Genomic DNA, 16,925 nt, shown 5'->3' on the forward strand with positions numbered 1-16,925 from the left:
TTCCTTTACGCTTTGAAGTTCCGTTTCACTTCAAATGTGATTGTCTGTCACACCCTTGCTGCAACAAGCAAAAAATAAGTCAATCTCAGCAAGTATTTTTGTCTTATATTTAGACTTAAGCTCTTATCTATATTTTTTGGTAAATACAACAAAAATATTGTCAATGAGGTGAGAGACTCGTTTCAAGATCTGCCAGTGAAGAAAGATTTTCAAGAATTTCACTCGGAAGACAGACTTTCTTTTTTGAAGTGTACCATTATTATGGACTTCATACTCACTCATTTCACTGTCAAGTTAAAATGGAATAGTTTGTCACCCCCTTGCTGTCAGTTTTAGGTTACAGAATTATATGATTCTGTTGGGGATTTGGGGTAGACTGGGGTCTAGTTTTGTTTTTCCTCGGGTGACACTTTGAAGTGAAGGCTCCTTTACTTTTTCACATTATTTTTTCTAAGCCCCAGGTCTGGTCACCTGCTTCCTTGCTTCTCCGTGATAATAATACTTGGGAAAAAATTACACTCACAAAGAAAAATGCCAAAAATAGAAAATCGCAGCTGGGGTCTAACTCACGCTTTTAATCGCACAGATTTTTCCGGAACGGTGGTATTTACTCTGATTGCAGTTCCTACTTTTCCTTCCCCGGCTCTACTTATAGTGCCGCTCTGCTGCTCTCCCGCTGGAGAGGGGAAAAGGAGCGGTGACGACGGGAACAGGAGCCGATGAACATTAAACACGTTTCTCTGAGCCTCATGGCCGCTTCCTCTGTGACCGACATCCGTGTTAATCTGTAATCTGAGTCCGGTCCCTCTGAGTCCGCTCCACACTCAGCCCCTCTCATATCTGTGTTAAGAGTGCCCGCTGCTCCCCATGGGCTCAACTTGAAATCCGTACCCTGTTCAAGGCCGGTCCGGGAAATTCGGTGTGATTCAAACTGGCTTGTGCGTTTTCTCATACAGTACTCGTGATTTTGAGTGCTTGGCTCTGCTGGTATTGACGGCGGTTCCTGCTGTGTAGACGTACTGTAAATGCTGCATCTGCAAATATCCACCCCCAGCCACCCCCTTCCACCTCCCTGCCCTTGTGTGCAATTGGGTGAATGAATTCTATGATTATATTGTACATTTGATGGCAGTCTGCAGTGATCATATTGATTCACTCTTTCCATTTTAATGAAGCACTCTATGATTGTCTCAGGAAAATCATTACGGACTAAATGTGTGTGTGTGCGTGCGTGCATGGATGCGCGCATGCATCTATGTGTGTTTGTGTGTGCGCACATGCCTATGTGTGTGTGTGTGTGTGTGTGCATGGATGTGCGCATGCATCTATGTGTGTATGTGTGTGTACGGGTGGGTGCGTGTCTGTAGGTGGGTGTTCATGTCTCTGTCTCTGTGTGTGTATGTGTATGTGTGTGTGTGTGTGAGTGTGCATGCGTGTGTGTGTGGACCTGTCTGTGTGTGTGTGTGTGTGTGTGTGTGGGTGTGGACGTGTCTCTGTCTGTGTGTGTGTGTGTGTGTGTGTGTACACTTGTCTCTGTGTGTCTGCGTGTGCGTGCGTGCATGTGTATGTGTGTGTGTGCGGGTGGGTGCGCATGTCTCTGTCTGTGTGTGTGTGTGTGTGTGTGTGTGTGTGCGTGTGTGTGTGTGTGTGCACGCGCATGCGTGCGTGCGCCCGTGTGTGGAGCGGTAGGGCGGAGGTCCATGTCTGCTTGTAAAGGCTGTCGGTGCAGTGCTGAAAGTAGACGCATCGAGACATGAAACACAATGTCGTCCGCATCAGCGCTTCCTCATCGCGCCCAATGGCAGGCGAGCAGGGAATGCAGATCAAAAAGCCATTACCAGGCAGAGTCTGCGCGTGCTGAAGTTGACACGCAGCGTGTAGTGAGGTTCGGGCCGATGGAGAGGGATGGAGTCGGCTAACTTTCCTCTTACTCTTTCCACCCGTTCCTGGGCCCTCCTTTGCTCGCGTTTGACATCCTGCCCTTGGAAGTTTTACGGGATGTCTGTGAACAGCTCTCGGAACTGGCGCAGCCTGAACATTTATTTGAATTAGATTAATACATTTCTTTGTCCAAAGTCATCGCCGGGCTCTTGTCTCCAGCAGAACTCAAAGGCTTTCATGGCTGCTTTACTGGATATTGCTCTGCAAAAAAATCCCCCTCCCTCCCTCTCTATCGCTCTCCCTCCCTCCCTCTCTATCTCTCTCTCTCTCTCACTCTCACTCTCTGAGTTCTGATGCTTTTTACCAGAAACACCTACACACGGCTGATCTTTAAAGTGAGCATTTTAATGCTTATTTTTTTTTTCCCCTCTGTACTTTCCAAATATTGAATAGCAGTAAATCTCTCTAATAGTTTTCTCACTCCTGCGCCAGTAGGGCCTTTTAAGTGCACCAGTTTAGTCCTCACCTCTCACATACGAGCCCTCGCTTTGATGCTTAAAAGGCCTTTTTCAGCATAATGGCTTTTTTCAATGGGCTCTCAGCCCTGTGGGCTGGCCTGGTTAAACCAGCCCCATGTAATGAGGTTACTGCTCACTCTCTGTGTTACCAGCAGGGTAAGCTGGGATACATTAATGCATCCTGGCACGGCAACCGCTACAGTGTCAACCCCGTCTTTGCAAATGTGTACGAATGTGGCTCAATGTTTCAGGAACGTCACAGGGCCTCTTGACCAGGTTTGAACCTGAGGTTGACCAAGCTGCGGGCTCTTTACCCTAACCCTTTATTGACTCTGCTTGCTGTTTGCTTTGCCCTCAATTTCAGGTAAAAAGCACAAGCTTTCATTCCTTATTTAATAATAAAAATAATTTTGCTGACGCTTTTATCCAAAACGCCCTACAGTTCATTAGACTAAGCAGAGGACCATCCCCCCTGGACCAATGCGGGCTACACCTGGGCTTCACCCACCAACCTTCTGGGTCTCAATGATGTACATTAGCCACTACACTGCAGGCTGCCCCTTATTTCATTTCCATTTCCTATCAGTGAGCTAAGGAGCTCCTGGTGTTGTGGGGCAGGCATCAAACGGGAGCGTTTGCTGAAGGTTGTCACTGTGTGCTGAAGATAACGTGCACTGCACTGTTCGCTGTCTCCGGTGAGAAGGTGAAACGGTCTTGCACCCTGTCCAGCATCTTCACGTCGTTCGGACCTGACCATTTTACCGTCTCTAGCCCTTACTGCAGAAATACATCACTGTATTTAGCGTCCTGTGGGCCGCATGGCAGCCAAACGCAGAAATAGGTTTTTTCTGCGTAGCACGTGCTGTAGCTCTGTGGTCTTCCGCAGCCCAGTGCTACACGCTATCTTGAAGGCGCCGTCATCAGGGAACTTCGGCTTTCCGTTTCAGCCGTGCCAACTCAGCGCCTTAGGAGGAGGCCGCGTGGAACAACGCGAGCTCAGCTAACGGAGTAAAATGTCACAGGGAGTTACCGGGCGAATTTCACTAATGGGAGACGCGTTAATGTAGTACCAGTGCTTGGCTGTTGACTCGTGGGAACGTCGGAGTGTGCCTAGCAGCACATGGAAATTGCACAGCTTAATGTCAGATTCAGTGACACGCACCAGGATACGGCTGTGGTTCGCACGCTAACGTACGCCAGGCATCGGTGCGGTATGAGTGTGCACTTTCGCAGACTGGAAATGTGTGAAGCCAGGCTATTGTGAAAACGTCTGTTCTGGCCATCGACATTCGGACGCTCCTTCAGAATCAATTCTGTTGATGTTGGCAGAAACATTAGTGGTTGACCGCAGAATGTTTCAGGACTGGACCCGGCTTCTCTGTGCTGAATCCTGGGAGATCTGCTATGGAGTGCTTCTCCACCCAACTGGCCAGAGCTGGCAGACAGAGTCTGTCTCTCAGTGTAAAGAGTACAGAACGGAGAGAGAGAGCGCTGGTCAGACCTACAAGCCCTCTTGTCATCTTTGCTTTAAATAAAGCCGGCTGGATGATTTTAACATTCCAAATATGCTTGTCTGAAGAAACCATTCCCTCTGAGATGCTCTTACGACAAGCATATTTGAAGCATTCTGTGGCATACATGAGAAGGCATTTAACATACATGAATGCTCCACAGGATTTGCTGAGAGTAAAGCTTGTTGAAAGTTGTGTTTTTGTACAAGGTAGAAGACATGAATTAACACTGCCATCTCTGTCACTCTCTAACTCTTCAGATTGTAAGGAAGTCACAGCCATCCATACGTGAGTTCCTGCACATGCAGCACATAGACAACAGACCTTTTGCTATGCCATTATGTAGCAAACTGATTTGTTTTTTTTGGATAATCCCCATTACATTTCATGAAAATACACTTGCTTCATGGAGAAAGGCTTCTACATCCAGCCAAGTGTTTAAGCATAGTATGCAAATGAGCTGTTATGTGATAAGCCTTGCGTCTTTCAGTGTGAAATTTGTTTTAAATGTATTTCTCGCATATCCAAATATGTCCCAAGATTTCACAGTGATGTATTTAGAGTCTGGCCCCCTACAACCCATTGAATTTTAATAGCACAGTTCTAGCAGTTATAGCAGCTTCATCTAAAAAAGCTGTATCACGACTCAAAGAGTGCCGCTTCAAATTAATGCAATTCCTGTATATACAGGTTAGGACACCACTAAGCAGAAAAGTAATTAATATTTAATGTTTTGGCAGTGATACAGGGTTAGCTATTCATACTTATGCACGTTTAGCGCATCTGCAGTCAATCAGTCCGTCAAATTGTTTGTGATTTAATGGCTCTTGAATTAGATCTGTCACTGAGTAGCTTCGCGAATCGCAGAGACGCGTCTGCGAGAGGCGAAAGCGATAACATCACAAGGTAATTCGCCGCGTATGAGCACGCGGGACAGACTCAAGGCGCTGGTTATGTAGTGCAACAGGGTTCCTTAATTCTCAGATGGGGTCTTGTCTGACTGGCACACAGGCGCTGATACAGAACTAGACAAGCTTTTAAGAGAGGATGGATAATTTATGTACCCCCCGCCACCACCACCACCCCCTCTCTGTGTGCTCCTAACGGGATTGAGGACGGTGTAAAATATTGAGAGCTTTTCATTGCCGAGGCAGTGGGTGATGTAATGGAACTGGGGGGATTCCTGGGGAGAGGCGCGTCTCCTACCCTCTCTCCTGCTCTTACTTACTCCCACACGCCGGAACGCCACGTTTCCGTTTCGTTCCCTTCCATGGCCCTCTTCCGTTCATCCCGGCCGGAGTCTGCCCTGACACCGTGGGATTCCAGCCCTCCGCTCCAACGGTCTTAAACCACCTGATTTATTTTCATATCTGTTTACGTGATGAGAGCCAATTTATTCACCTGGCCTGTTCCATCCCAACTCATGTATTCCTAGGATGCCATCTCAGTTGCTCATAACTGCACGCCATTTGTGTTTTAATGTGCTAAACCTCTCTGTGTGGCTTATTTTGGAGAGATATTATTATTATATTGTTTATAGCTTTTCTAGATTTGGTAATCTTCCCCGTGACATTATCAAGGATTTCAGTTGTTTCGAGTCATTTTTGTCAACAGTCCTGATGATGTTTACTATTATTTGAAATGTACTTCTAACCCTGCGGACGTTTTATAATGAGTAAAATAATAATTGTAACCGTAGCAACAGTAGAATTACAGGAATTGTAATTGCCGTAATTTAATCTGTCATTATTGTACTCGGTGAGGGGAAAAAAGCCAAATGGTAACATTTTTGCCCATTTATGCAGTTTGGAAGGTCTGAATGGAAGACTTTCTGCTGAGAAGTATTTTTTTAAGACACAGTTCTGATCAGTTTCTTTCTCACCAAATACAGAAAGTATGGCAAAAGGGGGGAAAAGACCTTTACTGTATATTGACATGACAAACTCAGCACTTTGTACAACGATTGCTTCTCGAATACCGGCCATTTCCCCGCCCGGTCGGTCCCCAGCAATTAGTCTCCCAGTTTTATTGGCATTTAAGAAACGGAAGAGCCCTAAGCTGTTGGCTATGTAACAGCATGCTAACCAGCTATCTTCAGGGATGCACCCACACCTTCAGAGTGGGAAGCCTCCCCCCTTTTCTCCGAAATGCACGCATAGGCACATTTACATAATTTCATAGTTCCTACAGGCGGAGATCTTTTTTTTTCTTTTTTTTTAATTGCAGATAAACACCGTTCCGTATGCAGTTCGGCAGTTCAAAGCCATGCAGAAAACTGGCCCGCATTGCATTATGGGAAGATTCATTGTTCCCGCGGCCACCACGAATATGTTGAGAAGTCATGCTTATTTACACCCCATTCTCTACCATGTTTACTCTGTGCTCTGTTCTCATAGTGAATTTTTCAGACACAGATAGTTGCACGGCAACGGACAGGTATGCCAAAACCTTTTGTTGTTTTATCCTTTCAGATCTCAGGTCACTTCCGGCAATCTTGCAAAAATTGCCTGTATCCTTATACTTAGTTCATATAATTGGCCTAATTTTGAATTTGACTTTGTTCTGAAGTTTGTCCATAATGAATCAAATGTTTTCAAATGTATAAAGAAATTTGATGACAAATAAAAGACAACTTCCGGCAATCGAGTTCACTGTAATAAACAGGATGAAAACTAGCCATATTTATTGATCTGAGATGAGCTTGTCTTAGGGATCTACAGGAAAGAGAACGCTAAGCTTAGTAATGTGTCACTGTCACAAGAGCTCAAGGGCCTGCCTACTTATGAAGGGCTAGTTAGGGAAAAGCTTCTTTAACCTCTGTCCTGCTGTCTTACAGGTACAAGCGCAGTAAGACCCAGTCCCGGATGCGGAGAATGCGGATCAGCCTGTCGGAGGTCCTCACCCTGTGGCAGATCAATGCATATGAACTCTTTCTGTGGGTCAAGGGCTCACTACTGGCTCGCTGGGTTACTAGTCTACTGAGCTGTCTACAATATCCACACTGACCTCTACTTTGTTTCTGATTTCTGTACTCCAAGTGGCGATTATGTATTTATGTACGTTTGCCTAGATTTGCTATGAATCAGTGTTTCCTGGTGATTGGTCAAGAAGTTATGGTGTGCCTGGATGAGGACACCATCTCGGTTCTGAGAACAAATTTGAGAGCAAAGTGTCCGAGGGCACTATGACTATTTTAAGCCTCATAAGCAGATACTCACAGGTATGTTTTACTAGGCCAATGTGCAAATGTTATTTCAAAAAATTGTGCTGAATAATCTAATCCCATGTTAGGTTGGAACATTTCTGCTCCCCATCTTAACATCTTAAGAGCCAGATGGTTTGCGAATCTGTCTTAGCATAGCTACTCTTTGTCCCAGAACAGTATTTAACTTGCGGTGAATTTGCGGAGCTAATCTTTTTAAGCAACTTTTTTATCTCTTATCCCCCCCCCCCCCCCTTTTTAACTGTAGAATGCCAAATGCCAAAAATATGATTTAGCCTGTCAAACATATTTAGGGTCAGAAATGAGCATGGCTGTCCTCCAAAGATGCCAACCTCATGCCTAAACTTTGAGGACTTTTACCACTGAATGTACATACAGTCGATCATACAGCAACATACTGTATACAGGAACACTGTTTTACTTTCCATTTGTTTACTTGCCATAGATTATTGATTTTGTTAAGCATTTACTGTGTCTGTCCTCATCTTCATTTCGTCATGTACTTGTAGGATTTGTACCATCCTATTTATCCCATTTTATCCTGTGGTAGATTTATTAATGAACCTCAAGATCTGTACTATTGTATTAGCTGCACATTAATGCTGTACATTTTTCATAATGTGTTGTGGTTGACCATCAATGAGCCTCAATATGTGTGCCATTTTATGTACTGTAACTGCACATTTGCGTGCATTTTATGTTGTGGTAGACCATAAATTAACCTCAGGATTTGTACCACAGGATTTGTACCTTTGTTTTTATCTGTGCACATTGCATACAGTGTTCTGTGCCCTGGGTGTGCACTCCCTTCCTCTCAGTTGACATTCCTGCTTCAGTTCTACCTGTTTGCCATGTTAAATAAGGCTGATGTTAGCCATAAGCAGGTTCTTAATCCTCAATATTCAGTGGTGATTACCTTTCACAAAAATCTCATGACTTTTGTTTTTTTTTCTTCTTCTTCTTTATGTTTTCATTATTGTTGTATGGTGGAAGGGTCTGCAGATAATCTGAATTGAACTTTGAGGAGGTGGGTATTAATTATTCTTATCTTAATTATTCTTTTAGCACTGGGTATAGTTCTATAAATTACCTCCCCCATAATATGGTATTGGTGTTTCTTTCAAATATTTGGAGAACATGTAAAAATGTTTCTGTTCACAATGAGTTAATGATACATATACAGTAAATAAATGATTGAACATGAACTGAAATTCATGTTTTTAAGAAAAAAATAAGCATCAACTGTTTTGTCATCATTGTCATATCAGTTAATTCTGTCATCTTAATCAGTTCTGATTGAGAACCGAGTACTTACTGTACATCCAGCCCCTCACTATCCATGGGCTTGTGAAAATGAGCTTTGAAAAAGGAGCATTGGTTTTGGCTGCTTGGTACATACAGATCCATGAAAAAATAATTTCATGAAATGTCTACTCATTGCTCCTCTATCTTGTGTTTGTTTGCATTTCAAATTCTATGAAAGTTGAAAGTTGTCATACAGTCCCTAAAGACCAAGATCTCCTCTATGACTCACCACCAGTTTCGGCGATGATCTAATTCTCTGTAAAGATTTGCCCAATCAGAAGTGAAAAAACAGGACTTGACTGACTGCTTTACTCTGTTTTATCCCCAGTTTCAAAATGAAACAGCTCACGAAAGAGCATTACATTATTAATGGAGTATTAACACTGTCAGCGGGTCCAGCAATCCCACCAGTCTAGAATAGATCAGCTTGAGAGGGAATCTAAATGAAGCCCCTTGCCCACTGAGAGCACTGCTTTGTGGTAGGTGTGAAAAATGTTTGTTTTATTTTTTATACAGTTTTTTTACATGTTTTAAAACTGCCTACTGTCACTGAGTGAACATTAAATTGTTTAATTCACATGATTCCTCATGATGTACCATTTAATTCAAAAATACTTAGTTTGACTAATGAATTTAGACTAAGGCATCTGCAAGTCAAAGATCTTTATTATTTATAATATTTTGTGAGACCTTTTCTTCAACGCTTAGAGGACAGAAATAATGCATCCAGAAAAAACCTTCAGTGACCACGTTATTAGGTAGACCTGTACACCAGCTTGTTAATGCAAATATTTAATTTGCCAATCATGTGACAGCAACTAAATGCATACAATCATGCAAACATGGTCCAGAGGTTCAGCTGTTTTTCAGAACAAATGTCAGAATGGGGAAGAATGATGTGATCTAAGTGACTTTGACGGTCGAATGACTGTTGGTGCCAGACAGGGTGGTTTGAGTATCTCAGAAACTGTTGAACTCTTAGGATTTTCATGCACAACAGTCTCTAGAGTTTGCAGAGAATGGTGCAAAAAAGCGAAAACCATCCAGTGAGCAGCAGTTCTGTGGGCTGGAACGTGTTGTTAATGAGAGAGGTCAGAGGAGAAGGACCAAACTGGTGGAAGGTGGAACGCAAATAACCACGCATTACAAGAGTGGTTTGCAGAAGAACATCTCTGTCAAACCTCTAAGTGGATAGACTACAGCAGAAGAAAAAAAAAAAAAGAAGTAATAAATTCCCAAGTGCTCACTGAGTCTATATGTGTGTCTGTGTATTGTGTGTATCTCAGTCAATGATGTTTTTGCTTAACTTCTGGAACTTTTATTAGAAGCCACCATGATGGTGCATTTCTGGCTGGACTCGCTGGTGTGGCTGTGTGGGTGAGCAGGTTTTCTGACTGTGCAGAAAAGGATCCAGCCCCTAGTTCCTCTTTGGCATCTGTCCCTGCTTTCCAGAGGGGCGGAGGACACACTTTCTCCTCCACTTAATTAGACTCGACCTCTGTAGGCAAACGTAATGCGAGTGTTGGACCAATGTCTGAACGGAATAAAAAATCCATCCATCTTGATCAAAGTGCAGGGCCCAGAGCTGCCAAATTTAATCATCGAACTAATGGCACGGTTTTCTCGCCGGCCGTTTCGCAAGCTTCCGCATCCATAAAGGTTACTGAAGGTGTGTACAGCGGTGCATCATGAATATGGTGTAGTTTGCCTTATATTTATATTCTGATTTATGATGCATTTATGCTCAGTGCTTGAATGGATTAGCGCGGCTGATGCCATTTGATTACGTAAGGGCAGAGGTTAGTGAGAAACCTGTGAAATAAGAATATCTCTGAGTCCTATTTCACAAAATGTCAGACACATTCACTGTGCCCTTTCAGTGGAAGTAATGTATGCTGAACGCATGCGTTTGATTGAGAGAGGTATTCATTAAAGGCAGGCCAGCAGCCTTTCCTAAATTATCTCTTTACTGTACATTAAAAGGAGATTACACAAAAGCTGGACAAATAGATGATTCCTATGGAATAATAGGCTTAATGGTGTTTCTTTTCATCTTTTACATGAATAATGCATCATTACATTATAGTTTGAAATGGGGTATATGCCATTCTCATGTGGTATTTCTCTGCCAACATAGAAAAATCTAGCATCTGATTTTAAATGATCTATCTACGGTAAATATCTGTCCCTGTGTCTGTCTCTCTGTCTGTCAGTCTGTCTCTGTCTATCTATATTGATAAATTAGGCCCATTATGCATATTATATCTATTGAACATGTGGACAAATGGATATAAATAAAGATAAGTTTGGAGTCCAAAGATTGGATCCAAACATAAATCTTAATGTGACTGAAAAACAAATTGTATAAATATTGCTTTCCAAAATCCTAGTTAAATGTTTTTTGTTTGCTTGCTTTTCTTAAATATAGGTCTGCTTTACATGTTTTATTGCCAGGGTGGACATTTGGCTTTGCGGTGTCAGTTTGCTTTAGTTCTTGTTTACTCCAGAAAGTAACTGCGGTGCCACAATCAATTGTGCCACATAGTTAAAGATAATCTCTTTCCTCCTGTGAGATTAAGCTGGGTAGGAGTCAGCACTATATACTGTATTTCTCATTGCTGCGGCTGTCTCCTCGGTAAACACCAAAATCTGTTTGTCCAATCGATACTTAGTTATGTAGGATGTCCATCTTCCTTAGAATCTCAGTGACAGGCAACCACACTGCTGTTTGCCACCGATCCTGCGGTTCTGACTGCTCTCCTGCCGTTGTGTGTAAACCAGTAATTAGATTTATTCAGGAGTTGCTTATACTTTATTGACCCCGTGGGGAAATTTTCCTGCATTTGGCCCATCCTTAGCAGCAGTGGGCAGCCTCCATGCTGTGCCTGGGGGCTAACTCCAGGTCTGAGACCAGTGCCTTGGTCAAGGGTAATGGCAGGAGTATAACTTACCAAACTTACATGGTGGGCTTTTGGTACCCATACGAACACAGGGAGAGCATGCAAACTCCATGTAGAGCACATAAACAACAGTCTGCCAGATTATGTTACTAAATATAAAGTTAATTTCTTGGACAAAAATGTACTGGTAAATTTTGGATGGCTGAAGACATATCTTTCCATGCCTGTACCATTGAGGCCCTACTGTAACTCTGTTCTTCTAACTCTTGAAGAGTTAGAATCCAGTACCTCTGCATTGGAAAGTCAGGTATATATTTTTTAGCAGAGGTAAAACTTAGAGTTTTGGTTCAAGATGTATCCTTCAACTGTAACTATTTACTAGGTGATATATTGTTACATACTGTAAATTGGAATTGTAGTCTGGAGCTTCATTTTAAATATTTTCTATGATGTAGCATAGGCTTTATGAATTGTTTTAAAATGAAAAACTTGGTTTGAGAGATACTTTGATGTGATAATCAAATTTGACCAAATCGTTCCCCACTGGAACCTCCTTCATGTGAGGCTACAATGCTGCCAGGGTTTGCCACGGTGCTTTACGAAGAGGCAGACGGCCATTTTAATCATTTTAACCACCGAGCAAGAGGGTCATTTTAATCAGGACAGGCAAGGGAGAGCCTGATCCACACAAACTAAACTTAGATCTTCTCAATCAATTTCCCCTGAAGAGGTTTCATCTGTGGCCAAGCGTAGCCGACACAGTGACTGTTGAACAGAAGTTCACTTTACCCTGGTAAACCGTTGTGAAATGCTGTGGAGATTGATCAACTCTAACATGTCTGTGTTGTGGTGCAATTCTTCATCAGGCTGTCAAAACTAAAGAGATAATCTCTCTGTCTCCACAGCGTGCGACCAAAATTCCAGCAAGCCAAGGGGTTGAACGGGTGTTAATTACAGTGACTGTTGGAGTGTCATGGGAGTAACCGCTCATTCTCACTTTGTCTCGGGAACCATCAGGTCAGAGATACTGACTCCGTCGGCTCATGTGGTTACAGTGATCGGTTTACTATATATCATCAAGACAAACGACAGTGTCTTACCACGTAGAAGGAAAGCACAGCTAGAAAGAAAAAGGGTCAACTTATGTTAGCTATGTATGACTGAATGATCAGAAAGGTTTTACCTTAAACATGTCAGAAACATTTCAAAGCCAAATCAGTCATTCAAGCTCCTACCAAGGCACTGAAGAACTTTAGTTTTTTAAAATATTTATTTAAGCAGTATGCCCCCGAGCTCTCCTCACAAAGCTGTTTTGCCCTTGGTGTGGAGTGAAAGAGTTTGCTAAACAGCCAAGACAAAACTCTCCTCTGTGAGGTTAACCATAAATACAGCGTTTTCCCTGTTGCAGGATAGTTTTCCTAGTCAATTCTCTGTGGTGAAAATACATGTTAAGAAATTGGACAAATAAAATTGACCCGGGGAATCGGTATCTGTTCAAGTGCTCCTACTGTGGTCTGGTTCCAAACTGGAAGAGACGGGATCACAAACATATTCTCCTCATAACATTTTAATTCTTTCTTAGAGTATGTGTTTAAAGAGCCTTCCTCAGGAGCCAAAAAACGAATCTTATTGTGGCTTCACTGGGGCTTGAACCACCAACCTTCCTGGTCCCAGTATAGCACCTTAGCCACTAGGCTATAGGCCACCCCACTATATGTGTATATGTGTGTATGTGTTTGCGTCTGCTCCCACATACACACACATAGACATTCAGCGGAGCTGCCCTTGCTTAGTCTCACTTTGTTTCTGACTTGTCTGCCTTTGTAAACTTCTTAAATGTCTGAGTTTGACCCTCCTGTTGTTATAGGAATAAAACCTTGTGAGCTATCAAATGACAACCATCTTCTGCATTAAAGCGGTGGGCTGAGGTGGTGTCATCATCAGGGTATCCAAATCACCCTGGCCATTAAAACCGTCCTTCTTCCAAGGACCTTTTCGGCAAAGTAGTACTTAAGGCTGAGTGGTTTTCTTAACTGGCGTTTGCTTTCATGGGAAATGTACCTCATTGGGCGGAAAACGACACATTTCCTGTTGATTTTATAAGTCATTCATTCTGGTGTCTTTTACCATGTGTCTCCTGTTAAAATGACTTCCATTAGCATCCTACTACAAGCCATTAAGTACTGTTTGGAGAACACACTTCTAATGCTACCTTGTTTGGATATGATAAAGTGGGAGCTAGTATTGATTGTGAAGGTTTTTCTTTGACAGCACAATCATGCTGCTCAGTGGAGATCTCTTGGGCTCAGTTAGAAAGATAATATATCTGAGCATCATGTCTGCATGTATTTAAAGGAAAGGAATACCCGCATTAATAATACATGGCAATAATATGAGAAAGGAATACCAAACTTCAACAGAACATAATGGCATAGGAAACTGGAGAATGCAGATGGATGAAGGAATATGAGTGCTTTCTATGGCATTATCCTCTCCTCCCAAAACAATGATCAGTGCAAAGCAGGGCATTAGGGTGTTGATGCTAAGGTTTTGTCACTATGCCGTGGATGTGCAGTAAGTCAGTGAGATATAATGTATCGGGCACTGGCTGACTTTGCTCCAGGGCCTGTATCTCTACTAATGCATGACTATGCTACATTATTGAAGTTTACTGAGAGTATCACAGTAAATGGAAGAACAGCAAATGCATCTTTTTTTTTTTTCAGATGAATGCCCCTGTGTAGGTCCTTGATGGATGGATTTCCTTATGGATTTTCTTAATTTCTTCTGTTTTGGGAATACGTGAACAATTCATCGTAATTTTCTTTCAATTAAAAATTCATGCAGCTCTCAAGCACAAGTACTGTGTGTAACATAATTCATTTCGAAGTGAGCGTTGGCTAAATACACGGTATATACTTTTTTCATTCTGAGGGTGTTGGCATGACTCGAGGTGAAGCCAAGGGCTGTTGCCACCTGTAGAAGTGTTTGTGTGGAGTTCAAGGGTTACACCCCCCCTCCCAACCAGCTACCCCCAATAAGTTAATATCATTCTTAAATTAATATTTTCTCAGGAAGCATTTTTTCCAAAAGTGCTTAGTCACAATATTATTGGCGTATTACAGAATTATATTATATTTAGAACTGGCATATTAGTCAGAACATCAGTTCGTAATACATTCCAGAATACTGTTTTAATGGAACTGATCTTACAATATAATGTCTGCCAGTCCAAAAATAGTATTGACCTGGGATGTGGTATATATATATATACATATATATAAACTCATACTAAAAATTCAGTATGAATATATACAGGTAGTATATTTTTATAGTAACATATTTTGGTCATATTTATTTTGTCTTTTGCCCTACTTAAAAACTTGGTGAAGGGTCCATTTGTTCAGTTTACTCAGTCTCCATACAAGTGCGGAGGAGTGCTTTGGATGTCTCTTGTGTCATGACTGATGGATTGCCTGCCTCCAAGGTTTAATGCTGTCAATAAGGAGACATCAGGACTCGTGTTGAGTGAAGGAATCTATCAGGATTTATTTTATACTCAATCTGCATGACTGCGGGGATTTAGGGAGTGTTGCCCACCAGAACACTATTGATCTGATAAAAGTTTTATTACTTATAAAGTGTGCTAAGAGGCAATTGGTGCCCCCTGGCTTGGTCTAAATGCACAGGAGAAAATAACCCTCAGGATGCACGTCTAGAGCAACAAATGCAGCTTGACAGACCAGACAAATGTTGTGTCTTGTATTGAGCATCCCATAATATAGGTAATTGAGATTCATTACGCTAATTGCATTAGCCGTCAATGCTGATAGAGTTGATGTTTTAAGGGAACATACTGTTTTTGACTCCCATTAAAATATCACTGTCTCTTTTGGTTGCCCTTTCCCACCGTTAAAATGGTTACAAGAAAAGTCCTACACTTGTGGAGCTGCTATTTAGCTCACTATTGTCCATTCTGCACATTTGTTCTCTTTGTTACCCTATTTTATTGTTATATTTTCTCTACAAGTTGGAAGACCGAATTATATTTCTAGGATGCTAGCGATGCTGCCCATCTAATAAAAGTGTTGTCAGCCACCACTTGTTTTCACCCTTAGCAGCTGCAGAATCATTGCATTGGATGGTTATTCTTCATGTGAAGCTGGCACAGGGAAGGAAGGTGCTGCTACCCAGTCAGCTGGAGCAGCGGCTTTTATATGGTTAGATGGAGTTAACTCAGCCAATCAATGTCTTCCTTCCATCAGTAGCATTATGACTAGTGATATGCAGCTCAATCACTGCCAACCGCCAATCACTGGTCCAGTCTGGACCGTACTCTATTCTATTCTATTCTATTCTATTCTATTCTATTCTATTCTATTCTATTCTATACAAATGGAAAATATTTATGTCAAGATCTGCCCCAAGAAATAGTGTTTGTGATTTAGGCTGGTCAAAAATGCAGTTCTTCAAAAAACTTTAGTATTCAGAAATATTCAAGTTACCTTCACCTTTATTATACAGTGAGCACCTTAAGTCACTGAACAGTGTCACATTTTTTGTTATTTTCATTCTGTACTGTAGCACTTATTGTTTTTGGGGACTTTCTGTCTTACGTCTCCTCTTCAGCATGTAAAATTCAATTGGTTTTAAATCTGGTGATTGACTCAACCAGTCAAGGATTTTCCACTTTTTGGCTGTCAAAAACCCCTTCGTTGCTCTACTTCTGTCTGCAGTCACATCATCGATGAAGACAAGAGAAGCCGTTCCTCTGGCAGCCAAGCCATAACACCCCCTCCAGCATGTTTCACAGATGAGGTGGTATGCTTTGGATAATGGGCTTTTCCTTTTTTTCTCTACACTTTCCTTTTTCCATCACTCTGGTACATGTTAATCCCTATCTCATCTGTGTTCCAGAACTCTTGGGCTCTTTTAGGTGCTTTTTAGCAAACTGTAATATCACCTTTCTTTCCTTCAGGCTTATCAGTGGTTTGCATCTTGTACTGCACCCTTTCTATTCCTACTGGTGTAGTCGTCTACATATGGTAGACTTCGACACATCTACACCTGCATCCATGAGTGTTTTTGATCTGTCTGGCCTTTGTCAGGAGGGTTGTCTTCACCATAGTGAGTATTCTCCGGCCATCCACTACAATGGTCTTCCTCTGTCTACTGGGTCTTTTGACATCATTTCACCAGTTGTTTTTTTCTTGTTAATAATAAACCAAACTATTGACTTGGGCATGCCCAGGGTTTTTTGCAATCTTCCTGGTTGGTTGATTTTCATTTCTGAGACTTATGACGGCCAGCTTAATTTGCATTAACGCTGTTGTCACACCCCAGCAACAATCTTCAAAGGCAATTACAAAGTCTAGAATCAAGACTAGACATCAACAGCTCTCTTCTGCATTCACTAATGGCACAAATGAATACACCTGTCTAACGAAACACATCTGTGAAGCCAATTCAACAAATACTCTTGGTACCTTAAAATGGGGGAACCATGTATAAAAGCTGTCATTTCTAAATGGTTTATCTGATATGGATGAAAATACCCTCAAATTAAAGCTGATTGTCTGCACGTCAA

General features: G+C 42.0%; 1 protein-coding gene across 2 annotated transcripts in view; it reads left to right on the forward strand.

Annotated features, from left to right (window-relative positions):
- adck1 (aarF domain containing kinase 1) overlaps positions 1 to 8,376 on the forward strand; it is a 148,484-nt gene extending 140,108 nt beyond the window's left edge. The window contains exon 10 of one of the 2 annotated variants that reach the window (XM_061257792.1): positions 6,747 to 8,376. In XM_061257792.1, coding sequence (XP_061113776.1) covers positions 6,747 to 6,915 — 169 coding nt within the window. In that variant the 3' untranslated portion in view covers positions 6,916 to 8,376. The remainder of the gene's footprint in view (positions 1 to 6,746) is intronic. The other variant, XM_061257783.1, reaches the window with a different exon arrangement.
- The last annotated feature ends 8,549 nt before the right edge of the window (positions 8,377 to 16,925 follow it).

This window comes from Conger conger, chromosome 1 (assembly GCF_963514075.1).
Source record: "Conger conger chromosome 1, fConCon1.1, whole genome shotgun sequence".
NCBI lineage: Eukaryota > Metazoa > Chordata > Actinopteri > Anguilliformes > Congridae > Conger > Conger conger.